The sequence below is a fragment of the Rattus norvegicus genome, chromosome 4, assembly GCF_036323735.1.
Source record: "Rattus norvegicus strain BN/NHsdMcwi chromosome 4, GRCr8, whole genome shotgun sequence".
NCBI lineage: Eukaryota > Metazoa > Chordata > Mammalia > Rodentia > Muridae > Rattus > Rattus norvegicus.
Window position 1 is genome coordinate 8,522,725 of NC_086022.1, and position 26,101 is coordinate 8,548,825.

A 26,101-nucleotide genomic window follows, 5' to 3' on the forward strand; every position below is an offset into this window, starting at 1 on the left:
CACAGAAGCCGGAAGAGGAAGTTGGATGCCCTGGAGCTGGGAACTGAAGTCCAGTCTTCTGGAAGAGCAGCAAGTTCTCTTAACCACAAAGCCATCGTTCCTCTTTCCCCACACTACAGGCACTTTCTCTCTATGTCCAGTCACTTTCAGTATCTTTGGTTTAATACTGTGAATAAGCCAACAGACCCTGCAAACACATTTGTTCTTTATCCCCACATAGGCACCTCTTTGTCTGAAGTGCAAATGAAGTTATTTCCACCACGTTTTTTTTTCCTAAGGACATGCTGGCATTCTAGCTAAGCTTAGAGGAAAACAGACTGCAGCGCTGATAAACATTCACACTGTGGCTAAAGCTCTTCCAGAACAATGTGGTTTATCAGCTCCTGCTGTTTATTGAAATTTGCTGGGGAAATGTTGTCTCAACTCAACATTTGCAGAAGCTGCAGGACAAGGCTGACAGCTCAGATCTATCTCTTCCAGAACACACCCTGAGAATCTATCCTTCTCAGTGCTTTGTGGTAGAGAGAGCATGGAGGGAACGGAAGAGACAACGGGAGCTCGGGACCAAGATGCCCCCCAAAAAAATGGAAACTCCGGGATGGGAGGGGCAGAGGGAGAAGTAGGCAGGGGGGAGGGAGAAACACCACAATCACTCCTGCTTCCTAAGGTCAGTACAGATGCTGGCTCTTAATCTGAAGCAAACACTTCACCAAACTTTACTGGTACCCTGTGGTGCTCAATGACAAGGCAATGGGTAATTAATGAGATGTGCCCACCTGGAACTGAAAACCTGCAAACACCCCTGGTCCCAGTTTCCCTCTCATGTGCACCCTTGGACTGCAAGCCATGTACTTCATAGTTTTTACACAGGGTCGCAAAGTAGCACAGGCTGACTGCAAAAGTATGTGTAACTGAGAATGACTTTGAACTCCCAATCCTCCTGCCTCCATGTTCCAAGTGTTAGGATTACAGGTCTGTGTCATCGTGCCAGGTTTATGCAATGCTAGGATTAAACTCAGGGCTTCATTAATACCAGAGAAATAATTCGACAACTGAGCTGTGTCCCTGGCGTATGCACTTTCTCGAGACCAGGTAGGCTTAGCAGTATTATTCAAGGTCACTCAACAGCATGAAGCTGGGTGGTCTGGTCAAAAGCACTGGGAATTTGCTTCTGGGAACACAATTACACCAGGGAAGAGCATAAGCCACAAGTGCACACCATGCCTTGGACTGCTGCACAGAGCCAGCTCTTTCTACTCATGGCCAAGACTGACTGGTTGATTGACTTTCCTCTGTCAGTGCATTTCGGGATCTATGACTGCAGTGTCCATGCTGTGCCACAAAGCTTTGTTTCTGAAGTCATGTGTAGAAGTAAGAGGCTTCCTTCCTGGAAGTGAGGAGAGAACCCTGGAGAGTGGGTTCCCATGGGCTATGTATACCCGTGTGGAGGCACAAGTGGTCGAGCTCCACAGAGACAGAGCAGGAAGAGGAGGCGGCTTCGCAGAGGTGTCGGCTGCTGGACGAAGTGACCTCTGCTAACTTAAATCTGTCATCAAAGGGAGAGCTCTGGGGCTTTCCCATTCTGTGGGGCACTCTTCCTGCCCTGAGGGCCAAGGAGAGCCTAATGTTCTCTAACTTTGTTCTGCAGATTTCCAAGGGAGAGAAAAAGAAAGAACCATCTTACCCGTGAGGAATTTTGCTCAGAACATAATATCCAGTGTGGGAGTGTTGGTATACCTGCAAGAGAGAAGAGAAAAAGCCAGTGTTGAGACAAAGCCTGGGGTTCCTGGTTCTCAAATGTATGAATCCTAATAAGCACCAGAGGCCACAGGCAGCTTATGCAGAGGCCTGCTGCTGGCAAAGCCTTGTTGACAATTTGCAGGCCCTGTCTGCATTACTTTGACCATTTCACCAGGTTTATCAGGCAGCCAGAGGCTTGACATTATCTCCATGGTTACCTAGTTACTGATTAAATTAGGAGTCTGTATTTTCATTTAAACTAATTCAGCACAGAACTAATGAGGGCACATGGTCACTGGAGCTCACCCGATATGGTAAGAAAGCCCTGCAGGACAAAAAGACCTTTGAAGTTCTGAAGTTCTAGCAAAGTATGGCTAGGGCTCCTTTGGGGCCTCAATGCTGTCCCTGCAAAAAGAAGCAAGGAACTGGAGGCAAGGTAGGGCACACTGTCTATCTCCTGTGCAACTTGATGGACATCTTCTGGCTTCAGAGAGTGGTAAGCCAGGGCACACTGCAAGAGGGGGGTCAGAAACAGCTGGCATTTAAAACAGAAAGACTAGGAAACAAGCAGTTTCTAAACTTCTCGAGCCCCCAGATTTCAGAAATCTCTCTCGATCTCCTGAGGCAGGAGAGTATTTCCAAGCCTATGAACAGTAAAGAGAATTAAAAGGGATGCCTAAGAGAAAAGGGACACAGAAGCTGAGGACATGTGAGCATGCCCTGCCCAGCTCTCAGCAGAGCCCCTTCCTTGTAGGGGGATCTGATATCATCTCTAGAGTAAAGAGAAACATCATTTCACCTCCATCTCGCACCCAGAGACTCATGAGGGCAGATGCCCTGGGCAAAAGGGTGCCCAGCAGCTAGCACATAATGGCAACTTTTTGAGGATACAGCTAGGTTTTTAGCTATGGGCTGATCAGGCCTTGCCCATCTGCAATAGCGTCCGTCTTATGGCTGTTGTAGAGGAGCTGGCAAGTCCACTGAGACTATGAATGTTTAGCCCCTGAGATACTCCCCAGGTTTCTGGATTCCAGAAAACAGAGGAGAGAAAGTTCTCATTCTGTCCTGCCCCATGAAAGTTTATAGATTTCAAGTTGTCAGACACCAGGACATCGGGGGGATAGTGGGATATCCCCTATTTAAATAAAGTGAACACCTTAATAATGTGTACACCTTAACTAAATGTACCTTTCACCCCATCCTCAGAGTCACACATTCCTTCCCCAGGATGCTTCCCACACCTCTTGTCCAAGAATCAGAGACGGCCTGGCTGCAGACCACTTATCAATCAAGTGGCCTGAAAATATTGCCCTTCCTTTGAGACCTGCCAAAATGGACCCCACTTTGCCTGGTGGGCTTGAATGTCATCATAGCCCTTGTCATGCTGCTGTCTGTCTGTCAGTATGCTAGTGCAATGTCTTGTAGGGTGGCAGGCTGTAAAAGGTACCCTGATTCTTGGTCAAGATAGGTTGAATCCCTGGGGGACCCTTAGGGGCGGCAGGTGCATTCCCAGCCTCCCAGGAGATCAGGGCCTTCTCATGTAGCTGCAGACACTCACAGTCCCCTGTAGGCAGATCAGTCACATAGTGCAACGCCCCAAGCCCCTCCTCCGCAGGTGAGGACATGATCACAGGTCATGTAGGCTCAAGATAGATCAATCAAAGAAGCAGGACCATGCCTCCAAATATGTAAATGGGGTCTTCCCAAGCTCTCAGGCCAAACCAATAGGCTGTACCTACTGCCAGCCACTGACCCATCCAAAACCTGTATGTAAGAACTGTGTTCAGAAGGATTAACGGTGTGCCAGAATTACTTCATCATTGAGAGTTTCTGTCATAGGAGTTGTAACACTGCTGCTTGGGGAAGAGCTCTGCTCTCCCAAAATAGCCACCAGAAGTTTCCCTGCACTCCTCGCTGGCTCAGTCTCCTGCTGGCTCAACCCGGCCCTAGTAACTGAAGTGGCAGTGGCAGCAGAAAAAAGCAGCACCAAGAAGCAGCACCAGCAGGGGGGCCAGCAGAAGCAGTTCCCCTTCCCTGCCTAGGCTGTCCTCCTCGCCTGAACCCATGCACCTAGCCAGGCCAGAGATCTCCATGGGGAGGCCCCTGGTGCACCACACTTACTGTTCCCATTTAATCCCAAAGCAGAAACCTTTCACATAGTAGGAAAGGGGTGCAGGCGAAGGAAGACAGGGGATGTAGAATGCACTACATGGGGCAATGTGTGGTGGCTGCTAATGGAAGTGAGCCTCCAAAGGAACCAACTTCTGTAGCATCATTGTGGACATGGAATCACTCAGAAAAAGAGAAAGATTTAGAGATAAAAACAGTGCTTTAGTGCCAACCAGGCAGGTGGGACCCAGGCTGGCCTTTGGGATGGCAGTGTCTAGGTAGATACTGATCTGCTTAGAAACAACTAGCAATACTCAGCTCTTTATTATGAGCCCAAGTTCATTATTGTCAACTGAAAAACCCAAGATAGCAACAGATGAAGAAATATGAAAAATGCCCTGTACATGTATTATGCAAAACAGGCTCTTTTTCCTACTTAGGACCAGACAGAAACTCATCCCTTGATTGATTTTTCTTTGCAGTCCTCTTTCAATAAGCCACCAAACGACACTGAAATCTTGCCCTAGTGGATGCGCTCTAGTGGAAGCAACAAGAGTTAAGAGACTAACAAAAAACATCTCAACAAAGACTATGGCGAGAAAAACGCAAAGGGAAAGCTTTCCATTTTCAACTCTACATCTGCACTGCTGAGGAAAACTACACAATGGGAAGGGACATAAAATATCTGGAAAAGAGAGGGCTAACTATTATATCCTAGCGAAGACGCCTAAGTGTGTCTTTTCTTCTCGTCTTCACTGGGACATTTCAACTCTAATGAATGTGTCTGAGGTCTGAGGCTTTTCTGGATACAAGTGAAGTCAATCAAAGAATGACTAGGAAAAAGGGGAGGGGCCAAGAGAAAGCCTTCCATAGCTGTGTCCTGGCTTCTCCCCAGGGTGCTCATGGGCCTTGTTCTGCCCTTGGTGGGCCATGCTTGTCCTCCCCCTGGTGGCTGCCTTCCTACTGCACTGCTGTTCTGTTGTGCTATTCTGCCAGAACTTTCTGTTGACTCATGCCTAATTTTCCCTGAGAACACAATATTGTTTTTCTTGCTGTCTGTCTGTCTTCTTTGTCTCCTGCACACATCTCCCATAGCAAAGGCCATGTAGAGGGCAAACACACACACACACACACACACACACACACACACACACACACACACACACACACACTCCAAATATCCTGTAAGGACTTAAAACATCTTTCTGTATTCCTTAACTTGACCTTCATGACATCTGTCTTAATTACCTTTCAACAAAACACCATGTGACAAAACACCATGGCCAAGACATGATATAAAATGAAGAGTTTATTGGAGATTTAGAGCTTTAGAGTTTTGAGCATCATGACAGGTGACACGGCAGCAGGTAGCAGACATGCTGATCTGATCTAGAAGCCTGAAGTAGAGAGTTCACCCTGGGGATGGCATGGGCTTTTGAAACCTCAAAGCCCACTCCCAGTGGCACACCTCCTTCAACATGGCCATACCTCCTAATATTTTCCAAACATTTTGAACAACTGGGACCAAACATTCAAACATATGAGCCTATGGGGGCCACTCTGACCACTTTTTTTTGGTTCTTTTTTTCGGAGCTGGGGACCGAACCCAGGGCCTTGCGCTTCCTAGGTAAGGGCTCTACCACTGAGCTAAATCCCCAGCCCCTCTGACCACTTTTATTTATCCAAACCACCGCAGTTGTCATAGGAGCAGCCTTTCTTGTCTTCTTCAAATGAGGAAATGGAGTCTCAGAGCCACAAACCAAGTGGTCCAAGGTGCGATAATGTAGAAGGTAGAGAGTTTGAGCTTGGGGTCTACATGCACACCTAAGGCTATCTCTACAACAACAACATTGGAGACACTCTTTCATCATCCACACCATCTCTGCCAGTCAGAACTACTTTATGAGAGACCCATATTCTCTGTATATCTAGAGCCATTGGTGGCTCTCTCTACAGACATGGAGCCCATTGTGAGTCTTCCAGTCACCTGGAAATCACCACTGAGTCTACAGTAAAAGTACTTAATGGCACTGATTTTTCTCTCAAGTGCTAAGGTCTATATTTGAGACATTTCCTGGTAAGATGGGACAGTGAACACCGGTCAATGCATTTGATGATCAGCTGGAGAAAGGTGTGTGTCAACATCTGGATCAAGAAATGGATGAAGTAGGTCACTTAATAGAATGAGGACTAGGGGATGAGACAGCATCATAGAAAATACCACAGCACAGGGGAAGTGTATTCTGTGAAACAGGAGGGTTTTACACATGTGTATACACACTCAGAGAGGCCAGAAGATGTTCCTAGCGCCTGACTATATGTCATGACCAAAATGGCTTTAGTTGGTTTTTGTCAGTTTATCCAGGAGCTGTATATCAAACTATTTTCCCCTGAACTGTGAAACCCATATTGTGAATCCCTTACCACTGCCATATTTGAAAACTGTTTCTACATAGGAATTAAGTGAAGTAAGGTTGTTAGGGAGGGTGCGCATCCACTTTGACTTCAGTGTTTCTAGGAGGGACAAAGGGAGGGGCAGCAGTGGCTCAGTGACACTTGTCTCACAAGCCTGAGGACCTGGGTTTGAATCCTCAGAACGTTTGTTAAGCTGAATATCATAACATACACCTGTAATTCCTGCACTCCCTTGACGAGATAGGAACCAGAGACAGGAGAATTCCCAGAAGGTTGCAGTTGGACTGTCCTGGTACACGAGCAATGAATAGTAGTCAAGCAAGGTAAAGGCAGTGACTGGTGTGCCAGGTTGTGGTTTTTTTTCATTCTCAGACATACACACACACACACACACACACACACACACACACACACACACATGGGGGGGGGAGAGAGAGAGAGAGAGAGAGAGAGAGAGAGAGAGAGAGAGAGAGAGAGAAGATGACATGGAGAGTCACAGGAATTACCAGGTGGGAAGAGGGAGGTCTCAATGGTGCATATAGAAAATGCCAAGAACCACCAGGTGTCACCAATCACTAGCAACTGGAAGATACCTGACAGGATTGTCCCCTACAAGGCTTGCAGTGACATGCCCCTACCTACCACAAACCACAGTGGACTCTTAATTCACGAGGGCCAAGTGAGGTCATCTTCCTCAGCTTGTTCATTGTCATGGGCCCTATTCACTTTTTTTTTTTTTTTTGGTTCTTTTTTTCAGAGCTGGGGACCGAACCCAGGGCCTTGCGCTTCCTAGGTAAGTGCTCTACCACTGAGCTAAATCCCCAACCCCAGGTGAGTTTTTTTTTTATTTTGGTTCACTTTTACATATATCTGGGAACGTGTATGTAGCCAATCAAGGCTGGCGTCCACAGGCACCATTGATTAGTTACTGAAGTCCAGCTCTGCTTACAAGAACCCGATCACATTCACCGCTTTTGGAGGCAGTTACTCTCTGATAGTCAGGGGGATCTGCTGGTGCCCATGCCCGCTTCCTTCCTCCCAAGCCTATGACTGTGAGAGTTTGTGCTTCATATTCCCTTGACTTCTTTTGAATCTGACCTTACAACCTGAGAACAAAAGGACTTTTAGAACTTCCTTCAAATCTATTCTGTAGACACTTGAGTGTTGTTACAGCACACAGTGTACTCGACCACATCCACAGATTCAACCAAACACAGTCAGAAGACATGTATGCATGTGTGGAACACACAGGTGGTGCTTTCTCAGGTCATTGCCCCAAACAATGTAATAAAATACCAATTCATTCACCATTACAGTAGGCATTTTAGGTCATTTGGGGATGGATGGCTGTTCTAAATGTGTGTCTGTCGCTGTGATTAAATTACTAATGAAAGCAACATTAAGGGAGGTTAGGTTTATTCTTCTGACAGTTCCATGGTGCTGTCCACTGTGGTGAAATCAAGGCAGGAACTTGAGCAGCTAGTCCCGAGCAGAATGAGCATGAATATATGCTTGCTCAGTGTTTTTCTATTCCTACACAGTTCATGACCCCAACCCAGGGAGTGGTGCCACCCACTTTTAGCCTAGGTCTTCACTTATTAAGGAACATTCAAGACAATCCTCCATAGACAAGCTCACAGGACAACCTGAACTACACAATCCTCTATTGAAATTCCCTTTGTGAGATTCTAGGTTGTGTCAAGTTGAAAATCAAAATTAACCTTTGCAATATTCTAAGGAACCTGAGTAGTTCTTGCATAGGTCATCTAAAAATCCTCCCACACCTTTGTACATTGGAGACATTAGCCTGTGGGGATTTGGTATTCTGATAACCCTGAACCAATTCCCTGTGCGCATCCAGGCATGACCAAACTCAATTTGAAAAGATACTGGGAGCAAAAAAAATCAGTTTAGAAAGGTGGAGATGCCTGAGCCTTTCCCGAGGCTTGAATTAAGGTCTCCCAGGGAACAAACTAAGAAGGAACACATTCGACAGCTGCTGTGAGCTATTATAGGCTCCTGAGCATCCAGAGCCAAGCACGTTTGGGAAATCCACTCATGCTGACAATCTGGAGGGTTCATGGAGCAACCTGCCCAAGGCCCGTAGTCTCCAGAGGGACAGATGGAGGTCAGAAAACAGGTCCCTGCCTCACAAAAAGCTTGATGCTCCAAAACCCAGAGGCACTGGGTCTTTCACAAGTCTGCTGCAATTAAGTCTAGATTCTCTGGGCTGCATCTCAGGAAGCTTACAGCCAGCCTACATCTCTTTAAAAGTCTCTGGGGGGAGATGCGGACTTTAAAACTGGAATTGGAGAGGGCTGGAGAGATGGTTCAGAGGTTGAGAGCACTAGAAGTTTTTCTGGGGAACCCTGTCTCAATTCTTAGTTCCCACGAGGTGGCTCACAACTATCTGAAACTCTAGTCTTACGGGATATGATATTCTTCTCTACTTGTCTACACAGGCACTACATGCATATGGTACATAGACATATAATCAGGTGCACACTAATACACATAAAATAAATGTAAAAAGAATCTTAAAAACTAAATTAAAAAATATGAAATGGAGAATTAGGATATAACTTAGTAGCCCATGTAGCATATGTAAAACCTGGGTTCAATCCTTGGATCATAAAAGAAAAAAGAAAGAAAGAAAGAAAGAAGAAAGGCAGGAAGAAGGGGAGAAAGGAAGCATGGGGAGGGGCAGAGAAAGGAAGGGATGGACAGCAGTAAAAACTCAAAGGGTATATGCTATGCTAAGAGTCACAGAAGATAATTGCTGCACACAGAACACAGTCTGGCTGAAAAAACAAGGACCCCAGATAAAGGAAGAACTGTCTCAAAGGAGTAGACAGAGTAAGAGACTACAGTGTCAACAGTCAGACACGCAGGCATGTGCACCTCACCCCTCAGATAATAAATACATGGAAATAAAAAAACCAGTATCTGGATTAGTACCCAAGGCTGAAAGTAAGGTCAAGGAGAGTTACTGTCTAATGCCTAGAGAGTTCTCATTGGAGATGGTGAAAACATTCTATTCCTAGAAGACGGTACTGTCACACAGCACAGATTGTAGTGATGTCACACAGCATTGTGAATGTGCTTAAGGAGAACACAGAAAAAGCACACACTTATAGATGCTAAAATGGTACACACTGTTCTAGCTTCATTCTGTTGCTGTGGTAAACACCATAACCCAAAGAAACTTGGGGAACAAAGGGTTTATTTGGCTTATACTTCCAGGTCTGGTCCATCACGGATGGAAATCAGGGAGGAACTCAAGTATGAAATTGAGGCAGAAACCATGAAGGAATCTGCTTGCTGCCTTGCTCCCTGGCTCATGCTTACATAGCCTCCTCGTATAGCCCAGGACCGCCTGCTAGGAAATGCTCACAAGCTGGTCTCATCCATATTAACCAACAATCAAGGCAGTCCTTAGACATGCCCACACACCGGTTTGATCTAGGCAGTCCTCCAACAAAGATCCCTTTCTCAGGTGACTCTAAGCTATATGAAGTTGAGGGTGAAAATTAACTAGGACACCCAACATGAATATATAGTCACCACAAAAGGCAGAGGAGAGAGAATGAATTTATAATGTATTTTTAAATTTGATACAGAATTAATGCTCATTTAAGAAAGATTTAGATGTGCCTACAATAACAAAATCAAGGATTTAGCCAAGTATGGAAATCATACACTAACATGACTTTGGGTGCTCCAAAGACTTCTCCCACTACTATTGGCAATCATATACCATTTGCCACTCACAGAATAAGTAGGTATAACAGGGAGGACCACCCACCAAGATGCTCCCTAAAGATTAAACTGCACTTATTCTTTTATTATTTAATAGGTGAAGGCAGCCATTAGCCTCAGAACTCTGTTAATGGCAAAGATGAACAGGAAGCTAAGCCTTCTGAGACCTGGCTAGATATTTTTCACCCTAAATCTCTCTCAAGACAAACATTGAAAGGCCCTGGGGAATGTATATTTAAGTTATGGCCGTCCCTTGCTAAAGGGGAACTCCAGGTGACCTTAGCACCCAAGGCATGTCCTATTTTATGAAACCCACCTAGAGGGTTCTCATGTCTCTGTCACACTCAACTTCTTAATAACCTCTGAGGGCCAGGGGTGTGTGTGAATGATTACTCTACACACTGACATGGCCGTTGGAAGACAGCCATGGTGGCCATACCTTGTCTGCTACCTCACAGTAGCAGGAGTAACACTGAGGGGGAGGCAGAGACTTGCAGCCACACACAGGTGGAGGGGGGCAATGGGCGCTGGTGCTTCCTTTGGAAGCTAAATGTCTATTCACCATGTGATCCAGAAACCGAGTTCTTTTTCCATGGTCAGTACTATGTAACTTCTTTTTTCATTGTCCTCCTTCACATGATTTTCTAAAACACAGATGACTGTAATAAGATTTTCATATGTCCCTACAATGTATCTGACACATCTGCACCCCTCGCTTCTCTCAACTTTGTGCCCTCCTTTTTCTTTTGCATCCTACTAGTTCTGTATATGTATACGTACATACCAATGTATGTATTGCCCGTCTACTCAAGGGTGCTCTATCTGCGGAACATGGTTGACAGACCAAGGACCACACTCATAAATAAAACTGATTCTCTCTGCCCAAGAAATCATCAGCTGTCAGCATCTACTCAGCCCATGAGCCCCCCGTTTTCATATTGAATGCTAACTGACTTGATCCCCAGACCAAGGTCTTGTATAGGAAACCATGGCTGCTGTGGAGTTCATGAGCTGTCATGTTCAGAAGACATTGCAGAAACAAAATTCTTAGACACATAGAAATGAAACCGAGTGACATAAAAAGTCCTTTATGAGGGCTGAATAGAAGGCACAGCAGTTAAGAACACTGCTCTTCCAGAGGACCTGGGTTCAATTTCAGTGCCCGCATGGCAGCTCGAAACTGTAACTCAATTTTCATGAGACCTGACACCCTTACACCAATGCACATTAAAAATAAAATTTAGTTGTTCAACATCTTTAGTCATAAGGGAAATGCAAATCAAAACAACCCTGAGATTTCACCTCACACCAGTGAGAATGGCTAAGATCAAAAACTCAGGTGACAGCAGATGCTGGCGAGGATGTGGAGAAAGAGGAACACTCCTCCATTGTTGGTAGGATTGCAGACTGGTACAACCATTCTGGAAATCAGTCTGGAGGTTCCTCAGAAAATTGGACATTGAACTGCCTGAGGATCCAGCTATACCTCTCTTGGGCATATACCCAAAAGATGCCCCAACATATAAAAAAAGACACGTGCTCCACTATGTTCATCGCAGCCTTATTTATAATAGCCAGAAGCTGGAAAGAACCCAGATGCCCTTCAACAGAGGAATGGATACAGAAAATGTGGTACATCTATACAATGGAATATTACTCAGCTATCAAAAACAACGACTTTATGAAATTTGTAGGCAAATGGTTGGAACTGGAAAATATCATCCTAAGTGAGCTAACCCAATCACAGAAAGACATACATGGTATGCACTCACTGATAAGTGGCTATTAGCCCAAATGCTTGAATTACCCTAGATGCCTAGAACAAATGAAACTCAAGACAGATGATCAACCCATTCAGAGCCTGCCCCACATGTGGCCCATACCTATACAGCCACCCAATTAGACAAGATGGATGAAGCAAAGAAGTGCAGACCGACAGGAGCCGGATGTAGATCGCTCCTGAGAGACACAGCCAGAATACAGCAAATACAGAGGCGAATGCCAGCAGCAAACCACTGAACTGAGAATAGGACTCCCGTTGAAGGAATCAGGGAAAGAACTGGAAGGGCTTGAAGGGGCTCAAGACCCCATATGTACAACAATGCCAAGCAACCAGAGCTTCCAGGGACTAAGCCGCTACCTAAAGACTACATACATGGACTGACCCTGGACTCTGACCTCATAGGTAGCAATGAATATCCTAGTAAGAGCACCAGTGGAAGGGGAAGCCCTGGGTCCTGCTAAGACTGAACCCCCAGTGAACTAGACTGTTGGGGGGAGGGCGGCAATGGGGGGAAGGTTGGGAGGGGAACACCTATAAGGAAGGGGAGGGGGGAGGGGGATGTTTGCCCAGAAACCGGGAAAGGGAATAACACTCGAAATGTATATAAGAAATACTCAAGTTAATAAAAAAAATATAAAAATAAAAAAAAATTTGTGCATTATATACATATATATAATAAAATTAGGTACATTATATATAAAATACATATACTTATATAAATATTTTATATTAATTTATATAAACATATATGTGTATAATATATACATATTTACACATATATATGTACACACATATACATATACAACTTCATGAATGACTACAGAAGCATCATTTATAACAGCTCAGCTGAAACTGCCCAGACACCTGTCTACATGTGAAGTTTAGCTGCCTTCCAGAGGCATGAGATGTCATCGAAAGATGCAAGGTACCGATGGAACAGGCAATGACTAGGGTAGAAATGGAGGGAATTCTGTAAATGGAAAGCCAGTCTTCAGAGGAACTTCTGTGTGATGCTGCCTACAACATTCTGAAATGACAAAGTGGTATTTGTGACCAGCTCCATGGTTGCCCTTGTCCCCCATTCTGTCTTGGTTGTAGGGGCATTTCAGTCTGTTTTGCTCTGCTGTAACGGAATTCCACAGATAGGATAACTTGTAATGGTCAGACACGTATTGGGTCACAGTTCTGGAGGGGGTTTCAGTCCATTGAAGGTCTTTTGCATCGTCCCATGGAAGAAGGTGGAGTGACTCTCTAGTCATCTCAAAATACAAGTCTTAATATTTAGAAAGCAATGTGCACGTGATGGCATGTAGATGTTACTAGACCAAGTCTCACAGGCAGTGACAAGGGCAGTTGCTGTCTGGGGATGGCGTTTGAGGGGTGGTACAGCAGCACTTCTCAGGAATGTCTATGAGACCAGGAAGTAAAAGGAAAGTTCTAGAAACAAGGCATAGAGTATCTCTCTGGGTGATCCACAGAGCTTCAAGGTTTATTTCTTCTCTGTCCCTCTCTCTTCCTACTTCCCACCCTCCCTCCTCAGTGCCCTTTCATCTTCTAAGCATCTGTGGCTTCTGGTGTGTAGAAGGTTTTTCTTCATATCAGATATAAACAAGATGGCTTCCACTCCTTCCCAGCTCCTAAGCTATTGAGGGACAGTGACCTGTGTGAGTATATAGCAATGTCTGTTATTTACCTGAACTGTCTCCTAGCAAAAAGACCTCACTTACCTGGCCAAGGTGTAATGCAGCATGACTCACTGCTGCACCACTTACAAATCCTATGAGGTGGAAGCTGGGGCTAACAAAGGCTTTGACCACCAAGTGTCCGTTAGTCCTGGGCATGGTTAACTATGCGAGCCATCTGTAACACAAGGAAGGATGTGATTCCTTCTCTAGAGGGTAACCAGAGCCACTGTGGCACAGAGGATGAACCTCACTTGTGTGAGGTGGGTTTTAAATACCACGTAGATAAAGAGACAGCGAGAGTCACAGGCAAGATAGTTTACCGTCAAGTCTCACAAAGGTGAGGGCTGCATGTTGGGAGAGGCCTGACAGCTAAACTGCTGATGGTCAAGTGGAGCAAGTCTGTCAGAGGGATGGACTGAAGATCAGTGAGCGCACAGGAACAAGAGAAAGGGGCCCCAATAGAAATGTTCAGAAGAGAAAAAGGAGGTCATGCAACATGCGCACGCACACACAGACACACACACACACTCACTCACAGACACACACACACACTCACAGACACAAACACACACTCACAGACACACACACGCACTCACACACACTCACAGACACACACACATGGACACACACTCACAGACACACACACTCACAGACACACACACACTCACTCACAGACACACACACTCACAGACACACACACTCACTCACAGACACACACACTCACAGACACACACACACTCACTCACAGACACACACACATGGACACACACTCACAGACACACACACTCACAGACACACACACATACTCACTCACAGACACACACACACGCACACACACACACTCACAGACACAGACATACACACTCACAGACACACACACACGGACACACACACACTCACAGACACACACGCACACACACACTCACAGACACACACACTCACACACACTCACAGACACACACTCACAGACACACACACGCACACATGCACGCTCACACACACACTCATAGACACACACACACGCACATGCACGCACACACACACACTCACAGACACACACACATGGACACACACTCACAGACACACACACGCACACACACACTCACAGACACACTCACAGACACACACAGACACACAGACACACGCGCACACACACTCACAGACACACACACACTCACACACACAGACACAGACACACGCACACGCACACACACTCACATGCGCGCTCACACACACAATGTCAAAACAATTGGGATTGCTTTTACTTGTATCTCAATACAACATTTGAAGCATCACTAACATAAGCTCTCAACACCAAAGGTCAAATGCCGCCTGAAACCAAGAAGAGAATCCCAGTTAAAGAAACTACGTCTGCTGAAAGAAATGATACATGACTTGTCAGAAACTGGGCACCTCACAGGGTAAGATTTTGATGCTTCCCTATTTTCTCTCCACCTTGGGCCTCCCTTTCTTTTCACCCATACCACACCAGCAGGCATGTTACAGCATCAGGTTCATTTTCTTTTCTCCTGGAGTACTTTTCCACCCGTGTTTCTGACTGAGAGTAATGCTCTGTCTGCTTAGGACTCCCTGTTAAAACCATGGTGAAGCCATTTGCAACTATCAAACTATATGTGGTTCTAAACACATGGCCTCACACATGCTAGACAAGCATTCTACTACTGACACGCACCTTGAACCTTTCTAGTTCTTTAAAAAATAGTGTGTGAGTATGTATGTATTATGTATGCGTGTATGTGAGAATGTGTGTGTGAGTGTATATATGTATGTATATACATATGATGTATGTATGTATGAGAGAATGCATGTGTATGTATGTATGTGCGTGTGTGTGTGTGTGAGAGAGAGAGAGAGAGAGAGAGCATTCATGCACTGGTATGGAGTACAGCAGAGGATGCTGGGTATTCTCTCTCTCATACTTTTGAAACATGATCTTTCCCTGTACTTGGAGCTAGGGTGGCAGCCTGAGCAGTCATAGCAGCCCTTCTGTTCTTGCACTGGGTTATAGGCATGCAGGCTGCCTGACTCTCCACATGAGTTATGGGGATTTGAATTCAGGCCCTACTGCTTGCCAAGCAAATGCTCAGCTAGTGTTATACATAGAAACTCAGAGCAATTGTGACAGCATGCACAAGACCTCCATAAGCTACAGCCTAAGACCTCCCATAAGCTACAGCCTGATCGAGTCCTGGCACAGAGTAGGGAGGTGATCATGGAGCCTCACCACTGAGGTTTTACGTCTGCTTTGTTGTGTGTGGACATAATGCTTGTGTCCTTGAGAATACTCTGGAGGAGATGAAGGTTCTTTCTTTATCAGGCCATCTTCCAAAAGGTTTGCACATTTATAATTTTTGTAAGCTTTTCTCCGAGAGTGACTTTCTGTGAGATTTCCTGCTTGGATGGCCCATGAAGGGAATTGCTTATGAATCTGCTAGTGTCAGGGGCCTCAGCTTCTCCAGACCAGGGGACATTCATGTCACCTTGATATTCTCACTTAGAATCCTGACCTGACAGAAGTGTAACTGGTCTTCCCCAGAATCAGCAGGCACATTGAATCTTCTAGTACCATTCCTGTTTTTTAAATGAAGCAATTTATTACTTTCTGCAATTAAACCACAGGGGTGAAGACCCTACATACTCAATATAATACAGTAACCTTATACAAATGATAAAACACTAAACAAAGGTTTCTAGACCTATATGACTATTAATTTCTGCAACATGGTAAACCAGGATGCTTTTCTACAAAGCTGACAACACAGGGTATTTTCAAAATGTATACATATGGCATCAATAACACAGACTGTATTTATTCACTAACGGGAGCGGCAGCCTTCCAAGGCTCTACATCTGTATGTCAAGGACAACTGATCCATGTGTGGGCACGAACTTCACTGATGACATGCCCACTGAATACATACACACAGCAAAGCTGTCTTAAAAGCCTAACATGAAGTAGACTGCAGACACCAGAAGGAGAAAGGAATATGTCATTCAAGGACTGAGGTGTCACCCATAGCTGTCTAATAGAGCAGCAGGCCTGAATATGAGACTTTGTTCAGTGACATCATAAGGACAATATAGGTACCCAACTCCCCATGGCTCTGGGGATTGACACCATGGGTTTCCTAATGAAGGCGTTTTCTTTGAATAATAAGAACAGGAATCACAGTTTGTTTAGATTTAACACAGTTGCCCAAAGGAGAGAGAGCTACACTATAGTAGTCATACCAATAAGATGACTATTGGTGTTCATAAATCATGGGGAAAATACTAAAGTGCTAAAAGCAATCAGAAGAAAAGGTTTTCTGTTGAAGAACAAGTTGTAGCCTGTGGCAACAGGAGAGGAGAAAATGCTTTATCTTCTTCAGAATGAAAGAAAATGACAATCTAAATATTTGCTCAAACTTTCATTTATATGAGGATGAAAGAACTAAATTGTTCATCAGCCACAGACACCCATGCGATGACTCTTAAAGGAGGCAAGCATGGGAGGAAGCTCTCAGTGATGAGCCAGGAGATGAATGGATATACAGGTTGAACAAAAATGGTGTGGGAACCAACGGTGACTATGACCACAGGAAGGATTACAAGAGGAACTAAGTTGCAAGGACCAGCAGTACAGGATGTGAGTGCAGAGGAATTGGAGAGAAAAACAGTAGCAGAGAACATTCTGGAAATCCTAAAATCCCAAGTGAAGGCACAAAAGGAAGCCAGGTCAGAGTTTATCTGTAACTATAAAAATTAGAGAACAGTTAAACTTTCAGCTGAATGCTTAAAACATATGTCATATAGGAAAATATAGTTAAACTACAACAGCTAAGAAAAGTGTAAGATAAAGGTTAAGGTTGTTCTCTACAAGGACCACATGAACTTTAGAGGAATATATGAGTAGGACTGAGAGAGAAAAGATAACACTACCCCAGGGATAAGAACATAATGAACAATGAAGCAATTATCAGAAAACTACAACAACCCTGAACTATAGACACTCAACAGCGCAGCCAGAAACAATATATAAAGCAAAAGCTCACAGAAGCACTAGATGTTTAAGATGCTGTTCTCAAAATCAGATGGGACAACCATGCTAAAATGTAGTATTTCAGGGCCAATGAGATGGTTCAGCAGTACCACTACCAAGCCCGAGGACCCACATCCAATCTGCAGGACCTGTGTGTTAGGAGGAGAGAACCAAGTCCTGAAAGCTGCGCTTTGGCCTTCACAGGTGCACCAGCCCCCAGTAAGTAAGTAAATGAAGCGATAAGCATTTTGTAACTTTTATTTCAATGCTGCAGTTAAAATCTAGGGCGCAATTTTAGAATAGCATTCAACAATTCTGAATTCATCTCTATGTTGGAAATTTATCAAGTATAGACCCAGAAAGTCTCAAATATATAGCTAAAGTCTCCTTCAGCGTGGGCTTTCATTGCTAGCATATGATTACTAGACATTTATAACTTTAATTTGTAATTAATCTACAAATTAGTACTTTACTAATTTATTATAAGTAATTTTAACTTACAAATTACATTGTTAAAAAAAATCAATGTATCCTTTTGGTAAAGGGTCCCCAAAGCATATATACACAGACTGAAAATAAGGTATTAATAATTATCATAATGTAAGAGTAAAACTTAAGCACTCACTCTAAGGAGGCACTCCACACCAGATTAGATAGAACTAAAGCAATAGAGGGACAGGGATAGCTATGGTTGTAGCCACAAGGAAAGATTAAAGTTCAGGCACTGTCACTTCGTAATAAAAGTTAGAAAAGAAACTTCATGTAGAGGTCATACAGATTTCTAGAATCTTCTGGAAGACTTAGAGACACTGTGGCAGGGAGACGAGGAGAGAATGTAAGAGACAGAAGATAGGGGAGGAGTCAGGAAATGCTGACATCAGGGCATGACAACCATTGCAAACATGATCTTACTGAAGCTATGGTTACCTACTGGGTCTGCCAAGAGCTAATCATGGACAGAGGAATGGGCTCATGCCCTCCACTCTCACTGCAGCATTTGTAACTGATACATTTCGGTTGGGCACCAGTCATTGTGTTTAGTTGAAATGAGAAGATCCCAGTCCATGGCCAACAGACAGTCCTGGTTAAATTCAAAGGTCTCATAACACAAGAAGACATGAATGTGGGAAAGGAAACTTCAGGAGGATGAGTTTGCATGGTAGGGGTGGCAGAGACGTAAGAGAGGTTGGGGTGAGATTAAATAATGCAAAACAAATTCAATCGTTAAAATGTTTTCTACAAGATAGCAAAAAAAATCAAGGAGAGTGGAAACAAATGAGAGGGACACAGAGAGAGACGAGAGAGAGCTAGAGATAGAGAGATGACAGGGAGAGAGGGAAATGCAAAGATGAAAAGAAACCTCAGTGCCAGGGTGTTTGAGAGCAATACACTGTTGGCTAAGATCAAGTGGAGAACAATACACATGTAAATTTATTGAAAATTGATAAGGATAAAATCAGAAAAGTAACAAACAGTATTTAGTAACAAGACACGAAGTATCACTCCCTTAAAGTATCATATGTGGGAAGATGTGAAAATCCATTATGATGAAAACTTAAATATAATTGATAATTTCCCAAGCACATACTAGAGTTGGTCCAGAAGACTATGTCCAAAGTGGAACCGTAGCCATGAAGGACCTGAAGTACTAGTTTAAAGGAAACTGATGACCCACCCATTCATACTCCCTTGCTTCTGAACTAGTTAAAAACAAAAAAGACAAAGAACTTCAAACCCACTCAGCAAAGTGTATTTGAAAAATACTCTGTATTCAATTACAGTAGATTACAGGAAGGTAACACTGGGAATTTTATTTAAGTAAATCACTATAGCATTGTAGTAAGCAAAACAAGAATACTATGTGTGTGCTAAAAATGAACCATCCGAAGATACACACAAATTTATGAAATAAAAGCTAAGATAGAGATGTTTAGGGATTGTGGTGGTTTGAATAAGAATGGCTCCTGTACTGACTGGTCTTGTGTGTCAACTTGACACAAGCTGAAGTTATCACAGAGAAAGGAGCCTCCCCTGAGGAAATGCCTCCATGAGACCCAGCTGTAAGGCATTTTCTCAATTAGTGATCAAGGGGGGAAGACCCAGCCCATTGTGGGATGGTACTACCCTGGGCTGGTGGTCCTGGGTTCTACAAGAGAGCAAGTGAGCAAGCCAGTAAGTAACATCCCTCCATGGCCTCTGCATCAGCTCCTGCTTCCTGGCCTGTGTGAGTTCCAGTCCTGACTTCTTTGGTGATAAGCAGCAATGTGAATGTGTAAGCTGAATAGACCCTTTCCTCCCCAGCTTGCTTCTTGGTCATGATATTTGTGCAGGAATAGAAACCCTGACGAAGACAGCTCCCAGAGGCTCATATATTTGAATGCTCGGTTACCCGGGAGTGGTGCTATTTGAAAGGATTAGAAAAATTAGGGTGTATGGACTACTCAAAGGAAGCATGTCATTATGGGTGGGCGTTGAGGTTTCAAAGCCTATGCCAAGCCCAGAGCTCCTCTCTGCCTTCGGATCAGGATGTAGAACTCTCAGCTCTTTCTCTAGCACTGTGTTGGCCTCTGTTGTCACCACGTTCCCACTGTGATGACAATGGACTCACCTCTAAAACTGTAAGCCAGCCTCCAATTAAATGCTTCCGTTTATAAGAATTGCCTTGGTCATGGGCTCTAGATCTATATTTTCAGGCCACGCTCACTCAAAATGGCTCCAGAATAAACTCCATTGTTCTCTTTAAGGTGAGAGCTGCAGTTTTTGCGTGGATGGATGTGATTTCTTAGTTCAGCAGGATTTAGATATGAAAACCAATAGGTACTGGATGAAGCTGGACGCTTCATATGTGTTTGACTCATATGACTCATATGAAAGCAGGTCAGCTTTGCTATGGGAGGGGCTGTTCCCATAGCCCTGCCTTAAGGGCTCATGTAAATTGTTCTAGCACTCAGAAAGCTGAGGCAGGAGATCACTCAGTCTGTCAGCTTGAGACCACCCTGGGAAACATACCAAGACATTATCTTTAAATAGAGAAATAATGAATGAATTACTAAATGAACAAATGAATAAGAAATTAGAAAGAGATGCTCCAGGCAGAAAGAAAAAATAACAGAAAATTTATTTCTATAATGAATATCAGGAATTAAGAGATGGGGGTTGGACAAGCATGAGAGCCTGAGTTCAAATTCTCAGCACCAGTGTAAAAGGCCAGGTGCTTAAAAAGCCAGTTACCTTAGCTCTAGGGAGGCAGAGACACAAGGCCAGGTAGTGTAATAAATCAGTGTGCTCCAAGTTCGGTGAGAGACCTCATCTTAAAAAAAAACAAACTGGAGTGTGACCAGAGACATCTGACATCACTCTCTGAGCTCCACGTGCACATGCAATCACACACACACACATTTGTACACACACACATATACACTTGTTCACACACACTTGTTCACACACACTTGTAACACACTTGTACACACATTTGCACACACACTTGTACACACACACTTGTACAGACACACTTGCACACACACTTGTTCACACACACTTGTTCACACACACTTGTACACACTTGTACACACATTTGTACACACACACTTGTACACACACTTGTACAGACACACTTGTACAGACACACTTGTACACACACTTGTACACACACACTTGTACACACACACTTGTACACACACACACACACACACACACACACACTGCTGGAGAAATGGCTCAGTGATTAAGAGCAAGTGGCTGCTCTTCCAGAGGTCCTGAGTTCAATTCCCAGCAATCATATGGTGGCTCACAACCATCTGTAATGGGATCCGATGCCCTCTTCTGGTGTGTCTGAAGACAGCTACAGTGTATTCACACACACACACACACACACACACACACACACACACACACACACACACTTTCTTCTCTAAGAACAATGGCAGGATGTTATGGGATCTAAGCACACATGGGGAGGAAGTTCATGACAGAGCCTGAGAAAACCCGGGGCACACACTCTTTATGCTTCATGTAAGGTGCTGTTTCACTTACAGGTGAACCGTGACAAATTAAAGATGTTCACTGTAAACAGAGTGACTACAGCTAAGCAAAAGAAAAGCTGGCTAAAAGCCCGGTGCAGAATGAAGCTGAGTGATTACCAACTTCAGCGATCAGATGGGATGGAGAAACTAAAGCAAGAGGCAGCTGGGAAGCAGCAGAAAGGGAAGAGCAGGTGTTCTATCTAGGGCAGACCACCAAGGGAGACCGCACTAGTGGTCAGCAAACACTGGGAAGGGGCAGACAGAAACTGCTTTGGGTTTTGCAGGCTCAGTCTGCAATAACCCCGTGGGCTCTGCAAAGCCAGCCTTAGACAACACATAACAAATGCTCACAATGTTTTCCAATACAATTTTATTTACTGAACTGGGCAGTGAGCTGAATTTGGCTCTGGGGCCATAGTTTGCAGATCCTTTATCTAAACAACCTGTTTAAAAGGCAGAGGTTGCCAAATTAAAAAGAAAAAGCAAGATATAACAATGTGTTATCGAGCAAAAACATAAACTAAATATGAGTTATGTGGAGAGGGTAAAACTGACAGGAAAAGCTATGTCTTGGAAGCACAGAGGAAGCTGCGCTGGCTGGATTAGTGGTCAGCTCCACAGCAGGATGAGAGGTGTTAACAGAGGTGTGCGGCCGGGCAGAATGAGGACCGGGCCAGTTCACCAAGGAGGCCTGACAGCCATAGATATCAGTGACAGCACAACACCAGCTGTCACTAAGCAAAGTTGCACAGACTAAGGCAGAAAACTAGACTCTCTAAATAGAGAGAGGTCACAGTCCTTCACAACAGATGAAAAAGGTAGACAGAATACACCATTCAATAGTAGGAAACAGGATCAGAGACACCTGATGAGACCCTCAGCAGTGTCCCAAGGCTCATCTGAAGTGCCTCCATTCCCCTCGTCAGCACTACTAATGCTCAGTCTGAGGGGTTTACACGTAGGTGTCTATAAATAACACCGACTTGACAACATGGATATTTTATTGAACTTTCTAAGTCCCGGTTCGCTTATTTGTGAAACTAGGATACACTGTCTCCGACTTTGTTTTCTGTTGTTGTGATAAACAATGACCAAAAGTTAAAAGTTATTGTCTATTGTCCAGGGAAGTCAGGGCAGGAACCTGGAGGCAGGAGATGATACAGAAGCCATGGAGAGGTGCTGCTTACTGACTTCTTCCCCATGGTTTGCTCAGCCTGCTCTCTTATAGAATCCAGATCCACCAGCCCAAGTGTGGCGCCATTCATGGTGGGCCAGATGTTCTCATACCAATCATTAATTAATAAGATGCCCCACAGATGTGCTCACAGGCCAGTCTGATGAAGACTTTTTTCAGTAGAAAGGTGACACTGTATTGTGTCAAATCAACAGCTGAAGCTAATTTGGACACACAGGGAGCTTCCACAGTTGGGTCTTTGTCATGACACCGTGAGGTTACTTGAGTAAGTTTTCAACATGGAGCCTGGCATATGTCACACTGTCAGATGCAGTTGCTGTTTTATGAGGCTGCCTCTGGAGTGGGTGACAAATGGTACTTAAGAGGGATCCAAATCTGTGAAGTCTGAATTTCCCAAGAGAGCTAACAGGCAGGAGGGAGCATGAGAAGGCTGCGTTGGGGCTATACTTCTACTGCCAGGACCATTTCACCAAGAAATCATTTGATCCTGCACTGACTCACAGCAAAGAGGAGCGTTCACTGCAGCTCAAGGGTCTACAGAAAGCATATGTGGGGCAGTCATCTTCCCTGCCCGGATGAAGGGTTGGGGGCTGAAGGTAGAAGCCAGGTTCAGACAGAAGGCCAAGGCCCATGCCTCTGCTCTCCTTCTCAAGCTCACTGAGCACCGGGTTGCCTCCCCCGTGCTTACACACGATGCTCCTGCCTTTTTCCTTGCTGATGTCATGCAGTTATTTTGTGAAATCAGAGGCAAACAATAAGAGAGCGCTTGAACACTTCAGAACAGGAGTAGGGCATAGAGCCATGGGGCCACCACCTGTGCCTACTGCAGGGTGGTCACTTGCCTGGATTGTGCCTGTGTCAAGAGCTGGTGAGAGTTGAGTGCCTCACCTGATATGGTTACACCCTTGGGAGCCAGTGGAGCTGAGTTTAATGCTGGGCGGGGTCTTCTAAGGGAGACCAAGAGCTGCTCTTGGCACCCCTCTGCCACATCCCTCTTCTTTCCAGGACTTAGATGAATGGCAGCACCTAGCACTCAAGCAGCTGTTTTGTTATGGGCTGAGTGGGTCAACTTCCTGAAGATGAGCAGACTGGGAAGAAATAAACAAAAGTCACAATCCCACAGGCTTCTGTGAGGATCAGAGGTTCCTCAGAAGCACATGTGGCTGGGTTCTGGCCTGACATTAGAGCTGAGTTCCAGAGTGTGAGGCAGGAGGCCACCCATCTGTGCAGGCGCTGTTTCCTGAGTCAGCAAGCTGCATCTGGCAAGGCTTTCACTGGGATGGCGCCCAAGGGTCCTCGGGAGAATGGCATGCTCTTGTCTGTCTGAGCGGCTGGAATCTATTTATAAACTTGTTAATTTCATGCACTAGGGTTGTTTAATTGGAGTCAGTGACACCGACGAATGCGGACTAGCTAATGGACTCTGAGCTGTAATCTGGCTGTGGGTATGCCCTACATTCTAGTCCTACACAACGTTAGACGGCATATACACACCACTGGAGATGGCTGTCAACATTTGCATCACCAAGCTTACTGACAGATTAAAAATAAAAGCATCTTTCATCTATCTATCATTATTTATTTTTATTAATTGATTAATTGTATGTCTCTATGTAAATGTCTATATGTTTGTATGTGTACTATATGCAACCAAGTGCCTATAGAGGCCAGATGAGGGCATAGGATCCCCTAAAATTGGCATTAGGGATGGTTGGTTGTAAGTCCTGATGTAGGTGCTGGGGCTGAACCCCAGTTTTCTGCAAGAGCAGTAAATGCTCTTAACTTTTGAACCATCCTTCTAGACCTTCAATCTCCAAACTTCCTGGAGTGGTTTTACCTTATGGCTTAGTTGTGTTTGAAAACCAAGCCGTGGCGTTTGAGCTGGTACATGTGAGACACAAGCCTATAACTTAGTCTTTATTCTTTCATCCCTGTCAGTGCCTTTAGTTCTGTCTCTGACCCCCTCCCCTCTCTGACTCCTTTGCCACTCTTATCCCTTTGCCTCAGTTTCTCTGTATGTCTCTGTGTCCCCTCACCTTTACCCCCTGGCTCTACATCCCTGTCTCTGTGTCTGTTTCTAATTTCTCTCCTTTCTTCTGTATCGCTGTCTACCCCTCTCCTTTCTCTCTTTCTTCTCTCTGTGCCTTTGACTGTCTTCATGTCTGTCTCTGTCTTTCTCCTGCAGCTTTGTCTCCCTTTCTATGTCTCTGTTCTTGTTTTCTTCCCACTGTGACTGTGTCTCTGTATCTCCCACTCTCCCTTTCCCACCCCCTAAGCCCCCTTCTCTCTCCCTCTCCCTCTCCCTCTCCCTCTCTCACTGAGCTGGGGCCTTGGGGGTTGTCAGGGCTATCTTACCCTTCCCTATGCCTTAGGGAACCCAGTGGTGCTGGGGTGTATTGGTTAAATATCCTTGGTCCCTATTGGTTTTAGTAATGTTTTAAACATCAGAGCTATTTTAAAATTTATCAATATCAAGTAAAAACATTAACATCAATAATATAATTGTGGTAAAAAAGAAACCCACAAAGTCAATCAAAGTACAAATGTTATGCCTTTTACTTATATTGTCTCTGCACTAGATCTGGGAGCCCGGTTTGAACAGTCCATGGGGCTCTCAGGTCTCTGCTCATGGTGTATCAGAAAACAAGGAAAAGTGCCAGTCCTAAATCAGATCTGTTATTCCAGGAGAGACCGATACATCTTCCCCATTCAGCTCTATTGGAGCTGTAAGTTCCATACTGTAAATCCAATACTGGTAGTTCACTGTGCATTTAATGCTGCGGTTGGTGCTATTGGGCAAGGGAGATGAAGACAGCAAACTGACATACATTATTTCATGAAGCTTAACGCTATCATCTGGTATGCACACAATAAAAATACAGGAGGACATATGATCAAACTTCGAGGGGCCAGGGGCCTCAAAGACTGCATAAGCTGCAGGCCTAAAGAGATTCTGCTCACAGCAACCAGTAGTAAGGGGGGGGGCATCACTATTACAAGGTACAGCTGAATGTGGCTGCCTTCCGAAATCCATGCAGAATGCAATCTCACTCCAAAATAGTAAGAGGTAGGATCAGGTGTACCCTTAAGAGGCAATTAGGATTGGCCTTGATGAAGAGGTTCATCCATTATGCAACTCATGAGTCAATAAGTGGTCTCCTGTGTGTGTCTACTATAAAAGCAGTCTGGGCATGTCTCTCTGGCTTCCCTCAAGTCTCTCCAAGTGATGTGAGACACTGTCAAGAGCTTTGCTAGCAAGGAGCCTGATACTGGATGAAGCTTTGATCCTGGACCAGAACCACAAGTCCAAGCATAACCTCTTCTTTAGAGTTTCTCTGCTGTGGTGCTCCA

At 44.7% G+C, this 26,101-nt stretch overlaps 1 protein-coding gene across 7 annotated transcripts in view; it reads right to left on the minus strand.

Annotated features, from left to right (window-relative positions):
• Positions 1 to 26,101, minus strand: part of Dpp6 (dipeptidyl peptidase like 6) — a 919,475-nt gene that overhangs the window by 199,505 nt on the left and 693,869 nt on the right. For all 7 annotated transcript variants that reach the window (XM_017592501.3, XM_017592503.3, XM_017592504.3 and 4 more), the window contains exon 6: positions 1,685 to 1,737. In XM_017592501.3, coding sequence (XP_017447990.1) covers positions 1,685 to 1,737 — 53 coding nt within the window. The remainder of the gene's footprint in view (positions 1 to 1,684; positions 1,738 to 26,101) is intronic.